This window comes from Mustela erminea, chromosome 20, assembly GCF_009829155.1.
Source record: "Mustela erminea isolate mMusErm1 chromosome 20, mMusErm1.Pri, whole genome shotgun sequence".
NCBI lineage: Eukaryota > Metazoa > Chordata > Mammalia > Carnivora > Mustelidae > Mustela > Mustela erminea.
Window position 1 is genome coordinate 15,897,327 of NC_045633.1, and position 21,003 is coordinate 15,918,329.

General features: G+C 51.5%; 1 protein-coding gene across 7 annotated transcripts in view; it reads left to right on the plus strand.

The window, feature by feature from the left end:
* The window catches only part of GRIN2A (glutamate ionotropic receptor NMDA type subunit 2A), a 609,475-nt gene that overhangs the window by 218,366 nt on the left and 370,106 nt on the right, over positions 1 to 21,003 (plus strand). For 4 of the 7 annotated variants that reach the window (XM_032327993.1, XM_032327998.1, XM_032327994.1 and 1 more), the window contains exons 2-3: positions 18,850 to 19,040; positions 20,460 to 20,891. In XM_032327993.1, the coding sequence (XP_032183884.1) occupies positions 20,478 to 20,891 (414 nt within the window). In that variant the 5' untranslated portion in view covers positions 18,850 to 19,040; positions 20,460 to 20,477. Of the gene's footprint in view, positions 1 to 5,581; positions 5,715 to 15,797; positions 18,285 to 18,849; positions 19,041 to 20,459; positions 20,892 to 21,003 lie in introns of those variants that run through there. The other 3 variants (XM_032327996.1, XM_032327999.1, XM_032327995.1) reach the window with 2 other exon arrangements.

Here is a 21,003-nt window from a genome sequence, read left to right on the forward strand (position 1 = left end):
GAAACAGTCAAGCATTGGGTGGAACCATCCAATTGTTCAAAAATAGAGGATTAGTCGGAAAAAGCTTCAACTTCAAACAATCAGTGAATTGTTCAAATAAATTGTGGTAGGTTATACAACATTCTATAAAATGCAGTTCCACCCTTATGAAAAAGTGTTAATTCATATATGACCAGAAAAAGATTTGGAAGCCTGAACCCCATGGAGTTAACAGTGATCATCCCTGAGTAGGTGGGTCGTGGGTGTACCCATTAGAGTTCTTAATAGAAGCCAGCTTGGGCTGATGAAGCAGAAAAGGAACCTGTTTAAAGTGTGTTGGGGAGCCCCAGTCCTCCCGCGAGTGTCTCTGCTCTCAGGAGCAGCATCTCGTCTTGTCTGGTGTCTTGCCTGGAGCCCTGTGCACGCCAGGAATCTGACCCTGCAACCGCCGTGATTTCTGAGTATCATTAACTCAGCTCTGCACCCAAAGGAGGGCCCCACCTAACAGTCTCTGTGACTAAGTGTTCGGGAGAATGCACGAGGAAGTCCTTCCGTTCAGGTCCGAGTCTTCGCTTCCATCTCGTGGGGTCCGCAGGTGGGCCACTCCCCCACCACATTTCACTGGATCTCTGCTCCCTGGTGAGCAGGCTCTTCTGGCCCCGTTCCTGGAGGCTTCCTGGGTTGGTGAAGTCTGTCCATCCTCATTAGGGAGCAGTGTCCCTCGGCCCTCGCTGATCCCTTGGGCCCTTTCTCTCTCCTCCTGTTGGTTTAGGCTGTCTGCCGTTCAGACTCAGCCAGTACCAAGACCATCAGACCCTTTCGTGCAGCGTCTTTTCATATGAAAGGGCTCTGGGGAAGAGGTCTTAGGGGGAAGCGTCCTGTTCAGGACTGGGATGGATCTAGAAAGGCTCATGGAGGAGGAGGCTGCTGGGATGGATCGCAAGTGATAGTTGGGGTGTTCATAGACAGGCAGGGTGTGGAGACAAGGGAGGGCCGTGGAGGCGAGAGGAGGAGAGCACGAGATTTGGGGGAAAGGGATTTTACGGAACACCAGTTGGCTGATACAGTCATGGGTCATGTTTTCTGTTCTGTCCATAATGCTCAAGCAAAGTGCCTGACACTCCGTAGCCATTTAATATTGAAGTACGAATACATGAATTAAGGAATCAAGGACTGTTCCGTCTGCAGGGGAGGGGCGGCGGGGATCTAAAGCCCAGCTGGGTGGTCCCTATTTCTCAGGCATCAGTGCGGTCGTCATTCCCCGCCTGAGTGTCCTCAGTGATGCCAGCTGCTAGCCACGGGGAGAAGGGGAGGAAGGAGACATCCCTTCTGCGCCCTGAGCTTGGAGTGAGAGCCTCTGACAAGCTAGCCCTTGTCTCTTTCAAGGCCTCCAAGGGGCCAGGTCTTGATGGGGAAGCCCCTGTGCACCTGGCTTCTGCCTCCCTCTCCAGGTTTACCTTCCTGGTTCCTCACTTTCAACCTTTCTGAGAAAGAGGAGCACAGCCCCTGCTGGCTGGGAGGGGGCCTGGCGGTCTGTTGAGCAGAAATGGTTTCCCAGATCACCAACAACAGACAAGGCTCCTCTGGGGTGGTGACGGGTAAGACAGAGAAGACCCCTGGGCTGTCGTGTCTGAACATAGCCAGTACAGAAACAGTGTCCAGACCACAAAAGCGACCCAACAGCTCCCATCCTGGCTAATATGAGTGACCGCGGCGTCGTCCTTAATTACAGCTTTAGCCTTACGTCCCTCCTTTCCAGATTAAACACAAAGCTACCCAGTTATAGATACTGTATTTTATGGAGAAGCAGCACATCACAGGCCCTGGTCACACATGCGGGGCATAACATGGGGGTGTGGAGATCGTGGGGGGCTTTTGAAAATCCTGCCTACAAGGCAGACCTGAGTTGGGCTTGTAAATCTCACTGTGATGCTCCCACTCCCTCCAGGTGCCCAGTGGTTCAGGTGCAGGTGGAGAGTGTGGACCTGTCCAGGAGATAGTACAACATGGTAGCGAGTATACGCAGGCTGCCCAGGTCTAGATCCTCTCCTGTGGGACCTGGGGCAAGTGACTTAAACTTCCGAAGTACCATTACCCCTACTTAAAGAAAAAGCGGTCATCGTAGTAACAATAACGACTTCATAGGGCTATTTTGAAGATTAATTGAGAGAACCTGAAAAACTATCCGGACCAGAGCAAGCAATCGATAAACATGGGTGTATTATCCTGTGATGTAATTCTTACTCCCAGCTCAAATTGGCAGGATGGTGTGTTTCCAGGGCCCTTCCCACTCTGTCCTTCCTGGCTGGGTCTGGTGTTCTCCCTTAGGACTTTCAGCAGGCCCTTTGCTCTCCACTGTCACAGCCCTCTCTGTTTATGATGTCTTCCCCTTTGGACCAAGAGCATCTTAAGGCAACATACTGTGTCGGTTCCCAGAGGCTGGGTTTTGCTGCAGTAACAAACAACCCTGAAAGCTTCGTGGCCTCCAACCCCAGAGGTTAATTTCTTCCTCACGTCGCATGTTCACCGGTGGCCTCTCTCCGTGTTCTCTTCACCCTGGGGTCTGGCAGATGGCAGAGCCTTCCCTGGGAACACTGCCAGTTTCACAGCCAAGGGGGAAACAAAGTGAGTGATGTTAACTCTGCCCGAAAGTGACACGTGTTCGTTTCACCTGCAGATCAGCAGCCAGAAAAAGTCACGTGGCCACTGCTGAGTTCGACAGCATGGGGCCATAACACCCTTGTAGGAGGTAACCCAGAATCCTTGGCCAGCATCGTGAAAATCAACCGTGGAGACTTCATAACATTCATTTTATAAACAATAACAATACTAACAGTAGCGAAGTACCCGGTGTGGTTCCAAGTCCGTTCCCTAGGGAAACCAACTAAACCCCTGTAACAACCTGCTATTGTTCCCATTTTACAGATGAGACTGTTATCATTCCCATTTTACCGATGGGGAAGTTGAAACACCGAGCAGTCAGAGTTCCAGGCCCAACACCGCAGAGCTTAGTGGAACCTCCAGGGCTGGGGAGGGAGGGGCAGCATGGCTGTGATGGGGGTGAAGTAAAGGACCAAGAAGGACCCACGGGACAGAATTCCTGGATCCAGTTGGGGGGCCATGAGGCTCCTTCCCCCTTGGGCTGCTCTTTCGTGACCTTCCTTTGCACCAGACTCCGTGGAGCCCCCTTCCTTTCCCATTGCTCACATTCAGCTTCCCACTGAAAATGTGGTGTTGAGGGCCTCCCAAACCCCATAAACATGTCAATTAAGTTGATTTAAAAATGCTTCAGTCTCATTAACAACAAACCGTGAGTCCTGCGGAAGACAGGCAGGACGAAGAGTAAATAATATGAATATTAAAAGGTTTCTGGTGTCATGGATTATCAATAGTAAATTATTCCCCACCCCGACCCGCTGTCTGGCAATCAGGGATCCCTTCTTCCCGGGGCAGGAAGAGTCATAACTGCAAGGCTGGGATTTCGCTTTTTCATCTTTGGAGAGGGAGTTCAGGCACCGTAGACTCACTGTTCTTGAGACTTTGGGCCCGACAAATTTAAATTGTTAGCATTCCTGCCAGAGGCAGGAAATAGTGGGCCATCCCCACCTGACCCTCTTAATGTTTGGTGAATAAATAAATGAATGGAATTAAAGGAGCGAGCTTACATTTGTACCTCTGAATAGGAGTCTGGGCTCTGCCTCTTCCTAGCTGTGTGACTGTGAATAAGTCAATGAACTTCTCTGCATATCGGTTGATAAGAATAGCAGAGACTTCATGGGTTGCAGAGATTAAAAGGGATGTTGTGTGTTAAAGTGCCAGGCACACAAGTAAGCACTCAGTGAATAGTAACCATCATCATCATTTTCATTATTATTATCAGTATCACTTAAATGAAAATTATAACGTCTCTACCCTTACTGTTGCAATTCTGTAGGTGGAGGGTTGTAAAGGTTTCCTGTTTCATCACCTCAAAAGAATATTCTGCAGCCATTAAAAAGGATGCTTGTGGGCGCCTGGGTGGCTCAGTGGGTTAAGCCGCTGCCTTCGGCTCGGGTCATGATCTCGGAGTCCTGGGATCGAGTCCCGCATCGGGCTCTCTGCTCGGCAGGGAGCCTGCTTCCCCCTCTCTCTCTCTCTGCCTACCTCTCCATCTACTTGTGATTTCTCTCTGTCAAATAAATAAATAAAATCTTAAAAAAAAAAAAAAAAGGATGCTTGTAAAGGCATTTTAATAGCAGGGCAAAATGCTCGTGTTATAAGTTTACAAAAAGCAGACTGAAGGATGTCACGAGTTTTGTGATTGCTGTGATGTTAAAACAGACCAAAACAGGATGGAGATACAACGAAATATTTTTAGGGATTTTTTTTTTTTTTTTTTTTTTTTTGCCTACATGGTGAAATTACTATTTTCTTCAGGGTTGTTTCTGTAGGTTTTAATTTTTTGCATAAGTACGTTTCATTTATTATGAAAATTTCCCAACATACCCCAAAATAGAGAGGCTAGTTACGAATGTGTATTATGAACATAAACCCATCCCTTAGATTTAATGATTGTTAACATGTTGCCATGTTTGCTTCATCTTTTTCTTTCCTGTGGGTGACAGTTTTTTAAAAAAAGATTTTATTTATTTATTTGAGAGAGAGTGTGAGCGGGGGAGAGAACAGGAACAGTGGGAGGAGAGGGAGAAGCAGGCTCCCCACTGAGCAGGGAGCCCCATGTGGGGCTCGATCCCAGGACCCCGGGATCATGACCTGAGCTGAAGGCAGAGGCTTAACCAGCTTAGCCACCCAGGCGCCCCTTGGGTGAAATACTTTAAAGTTACTGATCTCATAATATTTCCTTTCTAAGGATTTTAGTTAGGTATCTCTAAAAAAAATAAGAATAGCCTCCTATCTCACCATCATACCATGATCTCATGTGATAAAATGAGGAATAAATCCTAATGTTACCCGATACAAAGTCTATATTCAAATTTCCCCATTTGTACTTCAGTTTTTTAATTTTTTTACAGTACGTTTGTTGGAACCAGGATCTATTAAGGGCCATAGTTTCATTTGGTTGTCACCCTCTTTAATCAAGCAGAACAGGGGCTCTGGGTGGCTCAGTGGGTTAAGTGGCAGGCTCCAGGTTTTGGCTCAGGTCCTGATCTCAGGGGCCTGGAATCAAGCCCAGCATCAGGCTCCACACTCAGGTGGGAGTCTGCCTGAAATTCTCTCTCTCTCCCTGCCCTCTCTCTCCTCCCACTCTCTCTCAAAAAAATCTTTAAAAAAAGAAAAATCAAGCACAACACAGGCCTGCCTTTTTATCCATCTCTCTGACCGTTGAACAGACCAAGCCAGCCGTTCCCCTGAATGTCCCACCTTCTGCATTACCTTTTCCTTTCCGGTTGCATCGCTTTTTATAATATGACAACAAGGGGATACAAAAAATACCCTCTCTGTAGTTCCCAGCCACTCTGCCAACTCAGAAAGCAACAACAGCACCCCGGCATGCTACGTGCAGTCCAGGCAAGTTCTAAGCGCTCGATTAATTTTACTTAATTTATGTCATAAACCCAAGGCATAAATACTTTTTTTTTTTTTTTTAAATCAATCATTCTAGAAGTGATGGCGGCGCAGAAGTGAAATAACTTGGCAGGGCCGGATCGCTGGGCAGACCTGCTCTCAAGCCAGCATGCTTCTCTGCCATACGGCGTAAAAATAGCTAGAAGAGGCACTGAAAGCTACGGAGGAAGGTAGGGCGGCCAACTGTGCCTTCCCTTGGGGATGCTCAATGCCATCCCCCCGGGGGGAACCCTGCCATGATACCCAGGGAAGAGTCTGGAGGGGGGGACAGAGTGGCATCTGCAAGGATGAAGTCTTTTCTTCAGCTAGAGCTTGGAGCCATTCTGGACGTCTCCAGGGTTTCCTTCTGCTTCCCTTTCTTTCCTTCCGTTCTTAGCAGGTGGGAAGGGCCCTAAGAAGCTTGTGCTTTTCCTTGTCTGGGCTTGAGAGTCCCCGAGTCTGCTATTTATAGGCAGGGAGACATCAGACCCAGAAAGCAGCCCTCGAGAGAGCCTCTGCAGTTGCCAGAGTAAGGGACACGTGGGATCACCAACTCTTCCCTTCCTGGGACTGCATTCACGCTCATTCTGGAAAAATCAGGCGAAGGACACAGTGTATTTGGGAAAGGACACAGGGAGAGGGCAGGCACCTGGGTTCTTAGCTGGCTTTGCCTTTGCCACAGACAGGCCCGGCTTCCCTGAGCCCCAGTGTCCTTCTGCAGTATGTCCGATTTAAAGCTGTTCGCTCTGTTTCCGCTGGGAGGTTGTCCTAAAGATTATATGGGAACTCAAATGGGAACGTTTTGAAAAGTAATGATGGGGCTATAAGGGCCCCCTCCAGGGTGCCCTGCAGGAGTTGCAAATTCAGATGTGCTGCTCTGGCTGGGGCAGTGGTGACACGTGGTTTCCTGGAGAGCTGCTGTGTTCTCACACGACCCTACCCCCAGTGCCACAGTTGATGGGTCAAGGTGTCTGCTCTCCAGCCAGGCTGGGCCAAGGAAGCATGGCCTTGGGCTCTTTTGGCTTGGGGAAGGAGGGTGGCCAGCCGTTCTTTGCTCTGGGTTTAGGTTTCACTGGAAACGGGGCCCTGATACGCTGTCTGGCTATAGCAGAAGGCAGCGCTGGGGTGAGGGAGGCTGAGTCCAGGGAGCGAGCGAGAGGCGGAGAGACACGTGAGAGCCGGGCTCCAGCTGTTCTTGGGATCAAAGCGCATCCCCAGGGTTGGACTGTTCAACCCATTTTGGCTTCTCTGAGCCGACCGTTTCTCCCTTCTCCCCCACCCCCTTCTCTTGTTTTTGGCTTCAGTGGTTTCGAGGTTGTGTTTGCCCTTTTGAAAGGGTATCTGAGATATTAGGCAATAGGGCCCTCTCGATAGTCCGATGAAGGAGAAAACTAGAGTGTACCCAGAGCTTAGAGGTCACCTCCTGACCCCTGAACCTCATTTTGCAACTACCGTCCAGCTCTGTTCACCACCTTGCTTGGGTATGTGAGCAAGGAAGTAGCAAAACCAACACAAGGATCCAGGCCTCCTGACTTCCATCCCAGGACCTCCTCTGCCTACTTTTTATTTGGGTAGCATTTGATAATAAAACATGTTAAAAAATAATAACTCTTTCTATCTACCGTGTATGTACTAAGTTCCTCCCTGCGCTAGGTGATGGGATTCTCACATACTCTCATAATAGGAACCCAATGAGGAAACTGTTTGGGTTTTTTTTTTTCCCCTCATTTTGCATAGAGGAACACTGAGGTTCAGAAAGGTCAAGCAGGTTGCCTGAAGTCACACAGCTAGTGAGTCCCAGAGCCAGGATGCAAACCCAAGTCCTCGTGTGTAACCGTGGAGCTCTGTCTGGTCTTCGGCTTCCTGCTCTACGGAGAGCGACCGTGACCACACCGCCCTTGGAGCCAGTGCCTTGCTGAGTCTGGGAGTGAGATTGAGCAGCCCCAAGAGATCTGTCATTTCCAGCATCTCGTGGCTACTGGCATGGGAGTATTGTTCTTGGACTTGCGTTATTTACCCAAGAATTTGCAAGGCTGCTTCTTGCTTAGGTAACAAATACCTCAGCAAATATGGGTGGAAAATTGGCATTGCTTATTCAGAAGTGGGGAGAGCTGCCGGCATCCTTGGGAAAACTGTTGGTGCAAACATAACGAGGGCAAAAGAGGCCCAGGTTTTGCATATCCACCCCATGATAGAGAAAGGGATTCTTGAATTTTCCCTGCGAAGGTGGCTGTGGTGTTTATAAACCCTGTGCCTCCCAGGTTCACAGAGATTGGCCAAGGGCCTCTATCCCGAACTATTAACTTCTGGTCACCTGGGACAGAATCAGCTGGCAGGCTTGTTAAAAATGCAGTGTAACACACTGCCGCAAGTCTTAGTGGCTTAAAACAACAACAGTTCATTTGCTGATGAATCTGCAGCTCAGGCAAGGTTCAGCAGGAACAGCTTCTCTTGGCTGGGGCGGCTCAGCTGGGGCCTGCAGGGTCCGCTTTCGAAGTGACTTACTCACGTGGCTGGCAGGTCGGTGCGCTGGGTGGTGGCTATAGGCTGTGGGCTGTGGGCCGTGGTTCCTCCCTGTGGAAGGCTCTCCATCCGCATTGGATGCTAGAGCTTCCTCCCAGCATGGCAGCTACACATTCCAAGAACATAGGAGAACAAGGTGGAATTACACTGCTTTTTGGCAGTCTAGGCTCAGAAGTCGCTTAGCGACACCTGTTCTGTGCCATATTGGCCTGCGGAGGTAAAAAAAAGGCTTCATACCCTGAAGCTCTCTTGATGGGGAAATGGCAGTGGCGGGGGCCCCTGGGGAGGGAAGCTCGGTGCCCGGGGCAGGGAAAAGAGGGAGCCGGAAAAGGACAGCAGAGAGACAAGAGAGAGATGAGAACTCCCTCTCACCACCGTAGCTCTTGATTTGTCTTTGATGTGCCCATATATTACCTTCTGTTTAAGAAATGAATAAAAGGGGCGCCTGGGTGGCTCAGTGGGTTAAAGCCTCTGCCTTCGGCTCAGGTCATGATCCCAGGGTTCTGGGATGGAGCCCCACATCGGGCTCTCTGCTCAGTGGGGAGCCTGCTGCCTCCTCTCTCTCTCTCTCTCTCCGTCTGCCTCTCTTCCTGCTTGTGATCTCTGCCTGTCAAATAAATAAATAAAATCTTAAAAAAAAAATGAAATGAATAAAAGGCCAAGATGGCAAGGGGTGGTTGGTGGACGTGTTGGCGTGTGTGTGCATCTGCATGGGCTCATGGTCGTAGAGCAGGCATCGGCGATGCGCTGAAAGCAACAGCCCTGACGGAAGCAAAGGGGCCAAGGGGCTGAAAGCAGCAGCCCTGACGGAAGCCTCTGGGGCCAAGGCAGGGCCTTGAGCTCCAGCATGCCCGTGTTCCCCAGCATCCCCGAGGAAGCTCATTCTGCCTGACTTGCCCCATCTCTTCCAAGGGAAAGAGATCCAGCTGTCTGCCAGGGGCTGAGGAATCCTGGAGACAGTGAAACACGCCCAGAGGCAGAAAGCACGAAAACTCCTCACCTTTCACTAAGAGCGAAACAAAACAAATCTTCAGAGAAAAAAAAAAAAAAAAAAAAAACCCAAAACCAAAAAACAAACAAAAAAACCCAAAACAAACAAAAAACAAAATAGTGCACTCAACAAAGAAAGCCAGGAAGCATAATAATAATCCCTACCATTGATTAAGGACCCAGTACATGCCAGATGCTTTGCCTCATTTCATTCCCGCTGCAACTGTGATTTTGCAGACAAGGAAACTGAGGACCCAGAGGGCAGGGCGGCTTGCCTGTACTTGCACAGCCAGAGCGGAGGCACAGAAGTGTGGTTGCAGTCAGGTCTGTTGGCACCTGTGTCTGGTTACTGGGACTTCAGGCTTTCCTCCCCTCCCCATAGCCAGGATCCTTGGGCACCTTTGCCTAATGAAAAGAAATGTTCTTTATGCAATTTGGACCTGACCGCTGGACTTGGCGACAATGTATTTTCTGACTTCCCAGTAAAAATGGAGTTCTTTTTTAGGAACAGTGACTCTCAGAGGGCAGAGCTGGAAACTCCAGCTTGGGGAGAGGAGCAGCAAGTAGCAGAGTTAGCACCAAATAGCCCCCCGGGGGGGGGGAGGCAGTGGGGGTGGGGAAGAGGGCATGGAAGGAGCCAGGAGGCACGGATTCTAGTCCTAACTGGCTGTGTGACGTTCAGCCATAATATTAATTCTCATTAATAATAGGGAAAGCCTCTACTTGTCCATCTCTTCTGTGCCAGGGGTTGTGCTAAAGAATTCATGTGTATTACCTGGTCTCATCTCAGCAGCCCTTTTGGGGAGGAAGGTACAGATATCCTCCCCATTTTGTGGATCAGGAAACTGAGGTCTCAGGCTTGGAGCCAGCAGCCACACACATCGGAAGAGATACATCCAAGATTTGGCCCTGGTCAGAGGAGTTGCATTCTGTGCTTTTATCACGGTGCAGGAATTTTGATACAAATAGGAATGTGACACAGACCCAGACAGTGGCTACCGTGTGTTGAGTATCTTCTGTGTGGCATACACTCTTCCGTGCACTGTATGGAATACAGCGCTTAATCCCCGCCCCTGAATTAGCTATCGCGATCATTTCCATATCCAGAAGAAATTTCCTTCTCATTAGTCTAATGAGAGGCTCATGCCTTCCGCGGCATGGCTGTGTTCTAAGAGCTGCGGCTTTCGGCAGAAGGGTAAAGGTAGGCATGGTCTCAGGTCACGTGCAGTGGGGGCTGGCTTCTGACCACATCCCTCCCTCTCCCTCTCAGAGAGAAGCTGGGGTGCCGGAGGAGGTTGGGGAGCTGGCTGGACGAGTGCCTTACCTGTACCTTCTCCAGAGGCTGGAGGCACAGGCAGCTCCCTGGGGCTCACCACGCCTGTCTTCCTTCAGTCCGGCCTGGGCAGCCTGCCTCCTTGGCACAGTGGGCTACAGCCCGAGGCTCCTGGGCCCTGCGTGGCTCGGTGAACTGTGTAAGGAAGGGACACTCTGCCAACGTGTCACTGGCCAGCTCCCCTGTGGGCACCATCTGGGATGTACTGAGCCGGGGAGCCAGGGCCGGCCAATGGCGTCCTCCCCCGCCCTGTGGGCCTCACGTCCCTGAGCACACACGGCAAGCGTTCAGCTGAGGGAAGTATCTGTCAGGGGAGCTTCTTCGTTAGGCCCCTAATGGCCCTATCAGGCAATAACGAGCATACTAATCACGGACATTGGTTAAACCCTCCCTATGGCTGCCTGCTATGCTGACTGCTTACATGTACTGTCCCAGAATTCTGTCCCACTGAATTTACTCTGATGCATCCCTACATTTAAGTACTATTATTATTATTCACATTTTATGGATGAAGAAACGGAGGCACAGAGAGGCCAAGAGACTTACGCACAGTCATGCAGCTTCATAAGTTTAAGAGCCAGCGTTCACAGTCTGTTTCTCAATGTCTGGCTGACTCGTGAGTCCTGGATTCTGATCTTTGCCCCGTCAGTTGCTGATGAGCAATTCCGTGTGGCCCACCCTGCGCCTTCCAGTTCTTTGGTCTCTTCTGTACAGTGCTGGCGTTGGACCCCATTCTCAATATGGGTTCATCAGAATCCCAGCATTCTTTCAGGAGCTATGTGTGCGTGGGGTTGGAGCTGGGAAGGGGCGAGGAACCTTCCAGCCTCCTTCCCCTCTTTCAGCCTGGGATGGGGATCAAAGCACCGTTTTCCATTGCTTCCTGTGTGAGGTTTAATGAGAGAGGGATGGTATTCAGAAGGGGTTCTGCTGCTTAAGATAGAAGTTCGAGCCTTGGCAGTTACCGACTTGACATTCTTTTACCCTAGAAGAGGAGGAAAAGGAGCCCCAGAGAGGGCAAGGGACCCATCGAAAGAGGTCCAGCAAATGGGTGACTTAGATGATGTAGTGGTTCCAAGTGCAGGTCCTGGAGCCTGACACAAACGGGCTCAAATGCTAGATCTGCCCGATACTACTTGGCGTTCTTGGTCAGAGGCAGCTCTTGACTCCTGCACCATTTCATTGCTGTTAAGTGCTCCAAGTGGGGTGGTAATGCCCCGTGTTCCTTCTGTGGAGAAAGAACTCAGTGGCTGGGCCATCGTTCCTCCCCTGCCTCACCCCTAGCCCCAACCTCCAGCTCAAATGCTGCCCAGCATTTGGACCTGCCCAGTTAGATGCAGATACCAGGGCTGCCCAAGGACTTTGCCCACCTTAAGAAATAATTGTAGTGACTTTCCATGGGGCAGCCTCTACTGGAGTATATGCCCCAGAGAGTCTGTGTTCATGGCTGGGGAAAGAGAAATCCTGATGATAAGAAAACACAAATAAGAGTCTGTGTGTGCCCCGTAATAACTGTGTGGCCTTCAGCACCTTGCTTTGTGTCTCCAGGCTTCAAAGAATGGTATTGGAGGTTTGATGATCCCCATGGGCCTCTCCAGCTTTGAGATGGCATGCTTCAGTGATCCTCGGCACCAGGAAATATGACCTCTGTCCTTGGCATCCAGACATTCTCCGAGAAGTCTTCTCCCTGCACGCAGACTCGTGAATCAGGCAGAATCATAATTGACTGAGTCTCCCTCTTTATCTGTGGGGTGCGTGATGGGACATTCTGAGTATTCCTGGCCTTGGGAAATTGGCCTCGAATGGTCTGGCTGCGTGCAGGGCTCTCAGAGCACCGTCCCGAGGGTCAGATGCCAGAACACAGACGGAGCCATGTTTCCTAGTGAGCAGGGTGACTGGTTGTTGAGAGGTGACACACCTATTTGACTTCCTCCTCTCGGAAGCCCGGGTCGTTAAAAGGCTCAGGCTTGTTCACATCAGGCACTTGACCCGCTCTCTCCCTCTGTCCCTTCTCTTCTGTCTCACTCACTGTGGTGCCTTCACTTGATCCAGACCCTTGTGATTGCTTGGGCAGTGTGATCCCAGCTCCACTCACATCTCCCTGGCCCAGTACGAAGCCCATGTGCTCCCCAGTGGCTTCCTGCATGTCTGTGCCCGGTGGACCCTGCAAGGGTGGGGAGTTATGAGTTTCATCCAATGATGGGTAAGGGGGTGAGTTAATCCTGACCCCCAGGCCCCATTTCTTGCCCCCGAGTGGGATAACCCAGAGGTGTATTCTGTATAGTCTCAACTGGTCTTCAGCTGGATTGGGGCTAAGTTGACCCTCTTGGCGCCTCTCTTATGAACATGCCTTGTATTGGCTTCCTCGTGTCTCACTTCCTCTTGTGCTTTCTAGATCACCTCCCAAACAAACTAAGGTTCTCAAATCCTGATCTTGGGGTCTGCATGAGGTATTGTGATTTATAATAAGAAATACGTAATTTGGTCTTTGTTCCTGTTTCTGGCAGGGAGCTCCTAAAACCCTTGGGATTTCCTAAGAGAAAGAGCAAAAGGTGTCTTTTGTTACGTGGTTTTTGGCCTGCACCGAAGGGTGGGGGCTGGTTGTCTGCCCAGTGGAGCCAACCACGTGATTAGAAGGTTGGACTGTTCGGTCCCATCCCTAGATCTCCATGGAGGGGAGACAGAGTGGAGGCGTGAACTCAGTCACCAGTGGCCAACGATTTAATCAATCGCGCCTACATAATGAGGGCTCCATTAAACCCCAAAGGACAGGGCTTGGAGAGCTCCCAGATTGGTGAACATGTGAGATGCTGGGGGAATGGTGCATCTGGGGAGGGTGTGGAAGTTTTGCTTCCTTTCCCCATACCTTGCTATATATGATAATCTTTAATCTATTTCTATGTATTTACATATCTCTAATCTATATGTATTAGATATATATCTAATATATGTAATCTCTTCATCTGGCTGTTGATTTGCATCTTTTAATATCTATCGCTCTAAGCCAATAATCTAGTCTGTAAGCCAGTTTCCTAACTTCTATGAGCCGCTCTAGCAAATAACTCAAACCCAAGGAGGGGGTTGTGGGAACATCTGATTTATAGCCAGTCAGAAGCACAGGAAACAGCTTGGACCTGGCCGTTGGCATCTGAAGTAGAGGGAAGTCTTGTGGGACTGAGTGAGCTCTTAACCTATGAAGTCTGATGGTATCTCCATGTAGGGTCAGACACCCCGCTGGTGTCAAAGATTAATTGGTGGTGTGGGGACCCCTCTCCCACTTTGGAATTGGGTACAGAACCCTTACCGCTCTTGGAAGGATTCACACTAAAACATACCCTTACACAACATTCACTACAGCGCTGGGGGAGGGACAGTGATTTTACTCCCATTTTACTGATGAAGGAACTGAGGCCTGGAAAGGTTAATGACTTTCCTCAAAATGGTAGAATGTACAATCATTCTTTTCTCAACGGTATGTTTTGGTGTCTCCCAAGCTCCCGTCTGATCTAAGGAAGACACTGGGTTGCACAGTTGAAGACCAACAACATCCAAAATCTTTCGCTGCTGTCTTAATTTCAGTTCTTAAGACTAGCAGTGGATTTGTTTAGAAAAAACCTTAAGCTCTAATTAGAACTATTGATACCTGAATGGGTTATGGGAGCAGGAAGGGAGTTTTAGCCTTTTGAATAAGATATTATGGGAGGGTTAACTAGCATCTCCGTTGATCCCAAGTTCACGACCTTCAAAAAAAGTTACAGAATCACTGAACATAAAATATGAAAGGCAGCTCTGAGGTCTTCACGGCTAGTGTAAACCTTTGTTTCTACTTATGGAACTGCTACCGTGTTAAAGAGACAATCAAGAAGGGACCATGGTTAGCATGCGAGGTAGACTCACAGGCTGGAATTTTGAGGGATGGTGAAGGTAGATGACCATTGACAAAACAAAGACTAAAGTGGTGGCTGGGCTGGTGTTTCAGGGTTTTGGCCACCCTCAATGTCTTTTTCACTCTCTCTTTCTCTCTCAGGATTATATTATACTGCTTTGGAATCTACAAATCAGGCTTTGCAGAAAGCTTGATTTTTACACAGCAGACACATAAAACAAAAATTCTGGGTCCTGGTCCAAATCTTGCCTTTGGCCTCTTGTCTCACAGTACTAAAGTTAATTAGTCTTACTTTCCCCATATGCATAATAAAGGTTTGGGGCTCAGTCTGAAATTCTCAAGAAGCGTTCAGGGAAACATTGGTTCCATAGGATGGCAGCAGCTATTCTGTGGAATAAAATGGTTTCCGTGATCAATTTCTTCTGGAATATTGCTGGATTAATAAGCACATTCATCTACAGGACTTCTTCTAATGTAAGAATTCACTTTAAAGTGACTCAGGTAGGCAGAGTTCCCCAAACTTACTTAGAAACATAACACACACTACAGGATCATCTCTAACGGTCTTTCAGCCAAAATGCTGCCATTCTTTATTCGTTTCCTTTGAGAATAGAGATATTAAGAGAAGCACAATCAATGATCGGCTCATTTTACTTCTCTACTATAGACATGATACGGTGGTTGGTTTTTAACCACAGTGTTCATGTGCCTCAAAGCAAGTGGCAACCACGGGGGTCATTTCTTTAGTGAAGCATTTGAAGATAAATCAATCAGATTGAAAACAACGGAAACAGTTTGTTCCTAAAGACTAGACTAGGTAATTTCAGTCTCTTTAATGATGTGACTGGCAATAAAACCAATTGGCAAAATTGACTGCAGTATAGTGTGACTAGGGGGCTCTTTTTTTTTTCCTTTTTTCTTCGCACATAGTTTTTGTCAGCTTAGCTGCTACGAGGGTTTTTCTTTCTTCTTTTTTTTTTTTTTTTGAAGATTTTATTTATTTATTTGACAGAATGAGAGAGATCACAAGTTGGCAGAGAGACAGGAAGCAGGCTCCCTGCTGAGCAGAGAGCCCGATGTGGGACTCAATTCCAGGACGCTGAGATCATGACCTGAGCCCAAGGCAGAAGCTTAGCCCACTGAGCTACCCAGGCGCCCCTGCTATGAAGGTTTTCCATCTGAAAGTCTTGAGTAGCAAATCCTGCTCAGGGTCCTAAGCTCTGTAGTTGGTTTAGCTTTTGCAGACAACAAAAGGGTTCCTTGTGACGACTGTTACAGTCTCTACCTGCATGCTGGGGTTCAAGGTGTGTGACCCTAAATGGCTGTCCACATGGGGGAGGTGTCTAGCCTGGGGCAACTCTAACTGCCTGTCCTTCAGATGGAGGACTGTCTTCTTTCTGGATTCAGAAGAGACCACACCTGTTTGATCTACCTTTCTATGAGTCTGGTCATGAATGACTTCAAACTCTCCATGCCAATAGTTGTTATCAAAGACTATTGTGGAGTCTGTGTTGATGTACAAGTATGGAAAGTATGGTGGGGTATTAAACAGGGCATCATCAGAGTCATCTCTGGGTTAAATCAAATACATATCCTTGGCTTCACCACTGAAAATTTTGATGGGGAAGATCTAAAAATGGGTGCAACCACCTGTATTTTAAAAAGTTCCATGAATACAATCCACATGGCCATCAGTAGGAGACTAGATACACAGAGTGTGGTTTATTCATATAGTGGGATGGTACTCAGCAACAACAAAGGAAAAGTAGCTGTTACATAGAGCAACATTGATGACTCTCCCAGACGTTAGGTTAAATGAAAAAAGCCGGTCACCGAAAAATGTACAACGTAGGATCCATTCGTATGAGGTTTGAAAATAAGCCAAGCTGATATATCACGTTAGAAAAAAATTGTGGTTTCTACTAGGGGGATGTGGGATTAACAACAGAGGGACACAGGATACTTTCTGAGAGTGATAGCAGTAGTTTATAACTTTTTTGGGTTGAGGATCTACACAGATGCTTATAATTTTAAAACTTGAGCTGAATTCTTAAGAGATGTATGTTTTATTGCACATAATTTATACATCCTTTAAACGAAAGAGCCTCATTTCCCTGGAAGTTTCCAAACTAGGGTCCTATACTTGTGTCAGAATCCAGGAAATGATCATCTTCACTCAATCCAGCTCAACCCAATTACAGCCTCAAGAAATGGAATGCTTCTCTGTTCTTTTCTGTCTTCCACACAACCCACCATTTTCATTTACCTTCCAGAATTTCTTCCATTCTTTCCATCTTTTGAATAATAAAACTCCAGAGAACTTAACATACAACAGCCAGCTTGATAATAAAACTATAGTTCTCTAAACTTTGTCACTTTCCTGTCTCCATTCCAGTAGTCAGTATTCAGCATTCCTGGAAAGAGGCCCTTCCCTCTTAGGCCACCTTGTAGGGCCCTCGTGTTGGTTGAGCACCTACTATGTGCCAGATTTTGTTGGCTCCTTTACTAAGGCTATCTCATTTTCTTTCTGCAATAACTGTGAGAAATAGATATTTTTACTGTCTTCACTTTCCAGATTAGCAATTGATAAGGGAAGATAAAGGTAGAGCAAGCCCAAAGGTGACATCAAGCTAATGAATGGAGATTGCAGGGTTAGAAAAGAACAGTGATTACAAAAACCTCGTGTAATTTAAGGCCTCTTTCTTTCCAGGCCTTGAGGTAAGGAAAGTGGGGACCAAAGAGCTGGAAGGAGAGATACAGCTGAGTTTAAAGAGGGCAGAGTTCCTCATTGCACAATGTTTTTCATGCCCAATTGCCAGAATTCAAACCAGCCAGGCCTCAAACACCCAGGCAGTCCCATGCTCTCTGGCTCACCCCTGCCGGTAGCTTAAAAGTGGCAGCCTCAGGGCGACTTTTGTTTGCTATAACTTAGAAAACAAGAAGGAAGCAAGTGGGGGATGTAGAGATGTCTTTACTTTTAGGATTCTGGCTCCCCAAGAGGAGAGGAGTGGGTTCCCTTCCGGGGGTGGTGATGCACTGGGAGAAGCACTGAAGCAGATTCTGTGGTGTGTGTGTGTGTGTATGTGTGCGTGTGTGTGTGTGTGTGTGGGTCGGCGCGCCTGTGCGTGGAGGGGGATTGCTGTACCCAGTGCGAGGCACTGGGGGAGGAGGAAGCGGTAGCAGAGATCTGAATAATTGATTCTTCAGCCGCACCAGACGCTCAGGAGCGGGCGGAGAGCGTGGCTTCAGCACCGCGGATAGCGGCACGCCGCCGCAGGCACCCCTTCGCCAGGCTACCGCCTATCCTGGCCCTGTCGCCGCCGTGCGCTCCGGGAACCGGTGGCCGTGCTCCGCGCCGCCGCCGAGGGACTGCGGGGTCTGCCTCGGCCCGCCTCCGGGGAGGGCGGCGACGGGCGGGAGATGCTTTCACCCACTGGAGCTCCAAGCCTCTCTGACTGTCGCGGGGGCTGCTGCGTCTAGTCGACTGAGAACAAGTCCCTAAGTTGGCGTGGGGGCGCCCCTGCCTTCCTCCTCCTCTTCCTCCGAGGCGACCGCATCAGAAGCCCGCCCCAGAAGCCCGCTTTTGCCAGTGCTGTGAGCCAGGGTGGCTAGGCGCTTTCCGACTCCCGTCGGGAAATGAGGAGCTGAAAGCCTGGTGGCGAGCTGGCCCCGCAGCGAAGGGCCCAGAGGGAGCTGCTATCCCCCGCCCGCGCCTCTCTCTGGCGGGGACCGCGGGGATCCCCGGCCACACGCGCGCGCGCGCTCCCACACTCACTCACACACACACTCGCCCTCACACACACCACCAGCCCGGAGCCTGGGCTGCGGAGAGGGCTCTCGGGCGCGCTCAGAGGACCGGGCAGCTGTTGTCCGGAGTAGGGCTGGAAGCCGAGCTCCGGCTTTTGGAGGGAGGCGCCGCGGGGCTGGCCGGAGCATGGGGCTGGGTGAGCGCTGAGAGTCGGGGCCGCAGCCATCAGCCCTGGAGATGACCAGGAGCGGCCACTGCTGAGAACTATGTGGAGAGAGGCTGCGGTGAGTGCTGGCGCGGGACGCGGGGCCTGGGCGGCCCCTTTGAGGGAAAGACGGTGGGAGGCCTGAATAGGAGGGGGCGGCAGGACCGCAAGGGGGTCGTTGCGTGGAAATGATCGCACCTCCCTCGGGGATCCGGGACCGCGGGAGCCCGAGTCCTTCCCTCCCCCTCTCCTGCCGGCTCATCGCAAACTCAGCCAGCCCCCCCCCATTCCCTCCTCTTTTTCTCCCTACCCCCCTCGCTCAGCAGCTCCTGACCGAACAACTCCCAGCAGCCGGCACCGGGTGGTAGGGGGTGAGGGTGGAGATGCCTAGTTAGCTTCTCGTGCGTGGCCAACCTGGGGCTCCGGTTCTCCTGTGCGCCCCGAAGCGGAGATCTCCATATCGACCGCAGGGTCTGAGGATCCGCACAGGGGTCTTGGGCACCGAGCTTCAGCGCCCCCTCTCCAGTCTAGCCCCCTGTGCGCACAGGGGGCTGTCAGCATTGCGGACTGCAGCCTGCCCCCCAGTGCCTTTTTCCCTGCCGGTAGGCTGACCCTGCCTTTCTGTCTCTTCTCCACCCCGATAGAGCCCTGCTGCAGAGCCTCCGGCTGGGATAGCCGCCCCCCGTGGGGGCGATGCGGACAGCGCGGGACAGCCAGGGGAGCGCGCGGGGGCCGCAGCATGCGGGAACCCGCTAAACCCGGTGGCTGCTGAGGCGGCCGAGATGCTCGTGCGCGCAGCGCGCCCCACTGCATCCTCGACCTTCTCCGGCTACAGGTACGTCCCAGCGGGAGACCTGGGCTCGGCCGGCCGGGGAAGAGGAAGACTCGACCGGAGAGAGAGCGGGAGAAGGATCAGGAGAGAGAGGGAGAGGAAGCGGGAGAGGGAGCATCTGTTAGCGAGGCGCGGGAGGAGCGCCAGGGGGCGCTGCGGCTCCGTGCTCCGGGACGCTCACCCGAAGAGTGCCACGGCCAGAACGAGTTCTCCTCAACTTCCCCTGGCTCCGGCAGCGCCGGGCCCGAGGGGCGCGCGCCTGGGCACGCGTGCACGACTGTGCTGGTATTTGCAGGCACGCGCAGTTGTGCACCTAGCGCGATACATGTGTGTGCACCGACTGAGGACGTGTGCGGACTCCGGATGGCTGTGGGTACCGCTACGGCGGCCTGCGGCTGTGCGCAGAAACGCGCGCGTGCCTGTGAGGTTGTGCAGCCCACTGCCCACATGCCCTTACGACTTGGTAACAGGATTTGGGGTGGGAAGTCTGGGGAAGGGCTGTACAGTTCGCGTCCGTCGGAAAGCTGCTTAGGAGCCTACCTTTCCCCCCACGCACGTTCTCTGCCAGCTCCCACGCGCCGGCCCACGGGTTGGGGGGACGCGCCTTCCCTCCTCTCCGGGGTTCTGCATTGCACGCGGCGCGCGTGAGAGAGGGCGTGTGTGTGTGTGTGTGTGTGTGTGTGCGTGTGTGTGCAGGCGCGAGAGTAGGGGGCGGGCCCTGAGGCCCGCCTTCTGTTGAGTGGTTCCACGCGAGGTGGAGTGAACCCTAATTTCCCCCTAGGCACCCGGGACCCTGGGGCGCACGAGCGAGTGTCCTCACTCTCATGCACGGGGCCGGGGTGGGGGTTCCGGGTCTGCAGCGGGGGCCCTGTGGAGCCAGGTCTGTGCTGCGCCCGGCAGGTTCACAGGGGGCGGGGTCGAATAGCCCAGCGCGGGAGCTGGGCTGCGGGAGTCTCAGCACCGCCTCCGCACACGGGGGCTGGTCTGTAGTTCGCTCCTCGCCAGCGGGGGGCGGGGTTGGTAACTTGGTCTGCACTAGGCAGGTGGGAGACCGGTGGATGGAGGGTTTGCTCTGGGCGCCTACGCTCAGGGGGCTCTGGTCCACAGCTAACTTGGGGATGTGGTGGGAGATGTGGGCAGAGTTACGTATGGAGAAGAGGCTGGAGACGGGGTGAGAAGGAGGTTGGATGCAAAGATGAACTTGGGGACGGACGGAGAATTAGCTCCGACGGGAGTTGTGAATAGAGTTGGGCGGAGGGATGTGGATGGCATCGGGAATGGGGAATGGAGGCAGGGACTCTGTGAGCTTGCTCGGGGGATGGGTGCCTTACCTGGCTCCTAGAGCCAGGGCCTGGGTCAGTGATCCCCTACCTCTAGAACCCTTGCTCCCGGTGGCGCTGACTCTCCCTCTCCACCTTGCAGGGACCGTAAGTGGCGACTATGGGCAGACTGGGTTATTGGACCCTGCTGGTGCTGCCGGCCCTTCTGGTCTGGCGCGGCCCGGCGCAGGGCGCGGCGGCGGAGAAGGGTACCCCGGCGCTGAACATTGCGGTGCTGCTGGGTCACAGCCACGACGTGACGGAGCGCGAACTGCGAAACCTGTGGGGCCCAGAGCAGGCAGCAGGGCTGCCCCTGGACGTGAACGTGGTAGCCCTGCTGATGAACCGGACGGACCCCAAGAGCCTCATTACGCATGTGTGCGACCTCATGTCTGGGGCGCGCATCCATGGCCTTGTCTTTGGGGACGACACCGACCAGGAGGCCGTGGCTCAGATGCTGGATTTTATCTCTTCGCAGACTTTCATACCCATCCTGGGCATCCACGGGGGCGCGTCTATGATCATGGCTGACAAGGTAAGTCGGAGAGGTGATACGCTGCCAGGACCCAGAAGTGTGCCATCATAACACAGCCTCCACAGGTCTTTGGGAGCCCCTGGCATCTGTTTTGATCTGAAAGAGTGTCGTG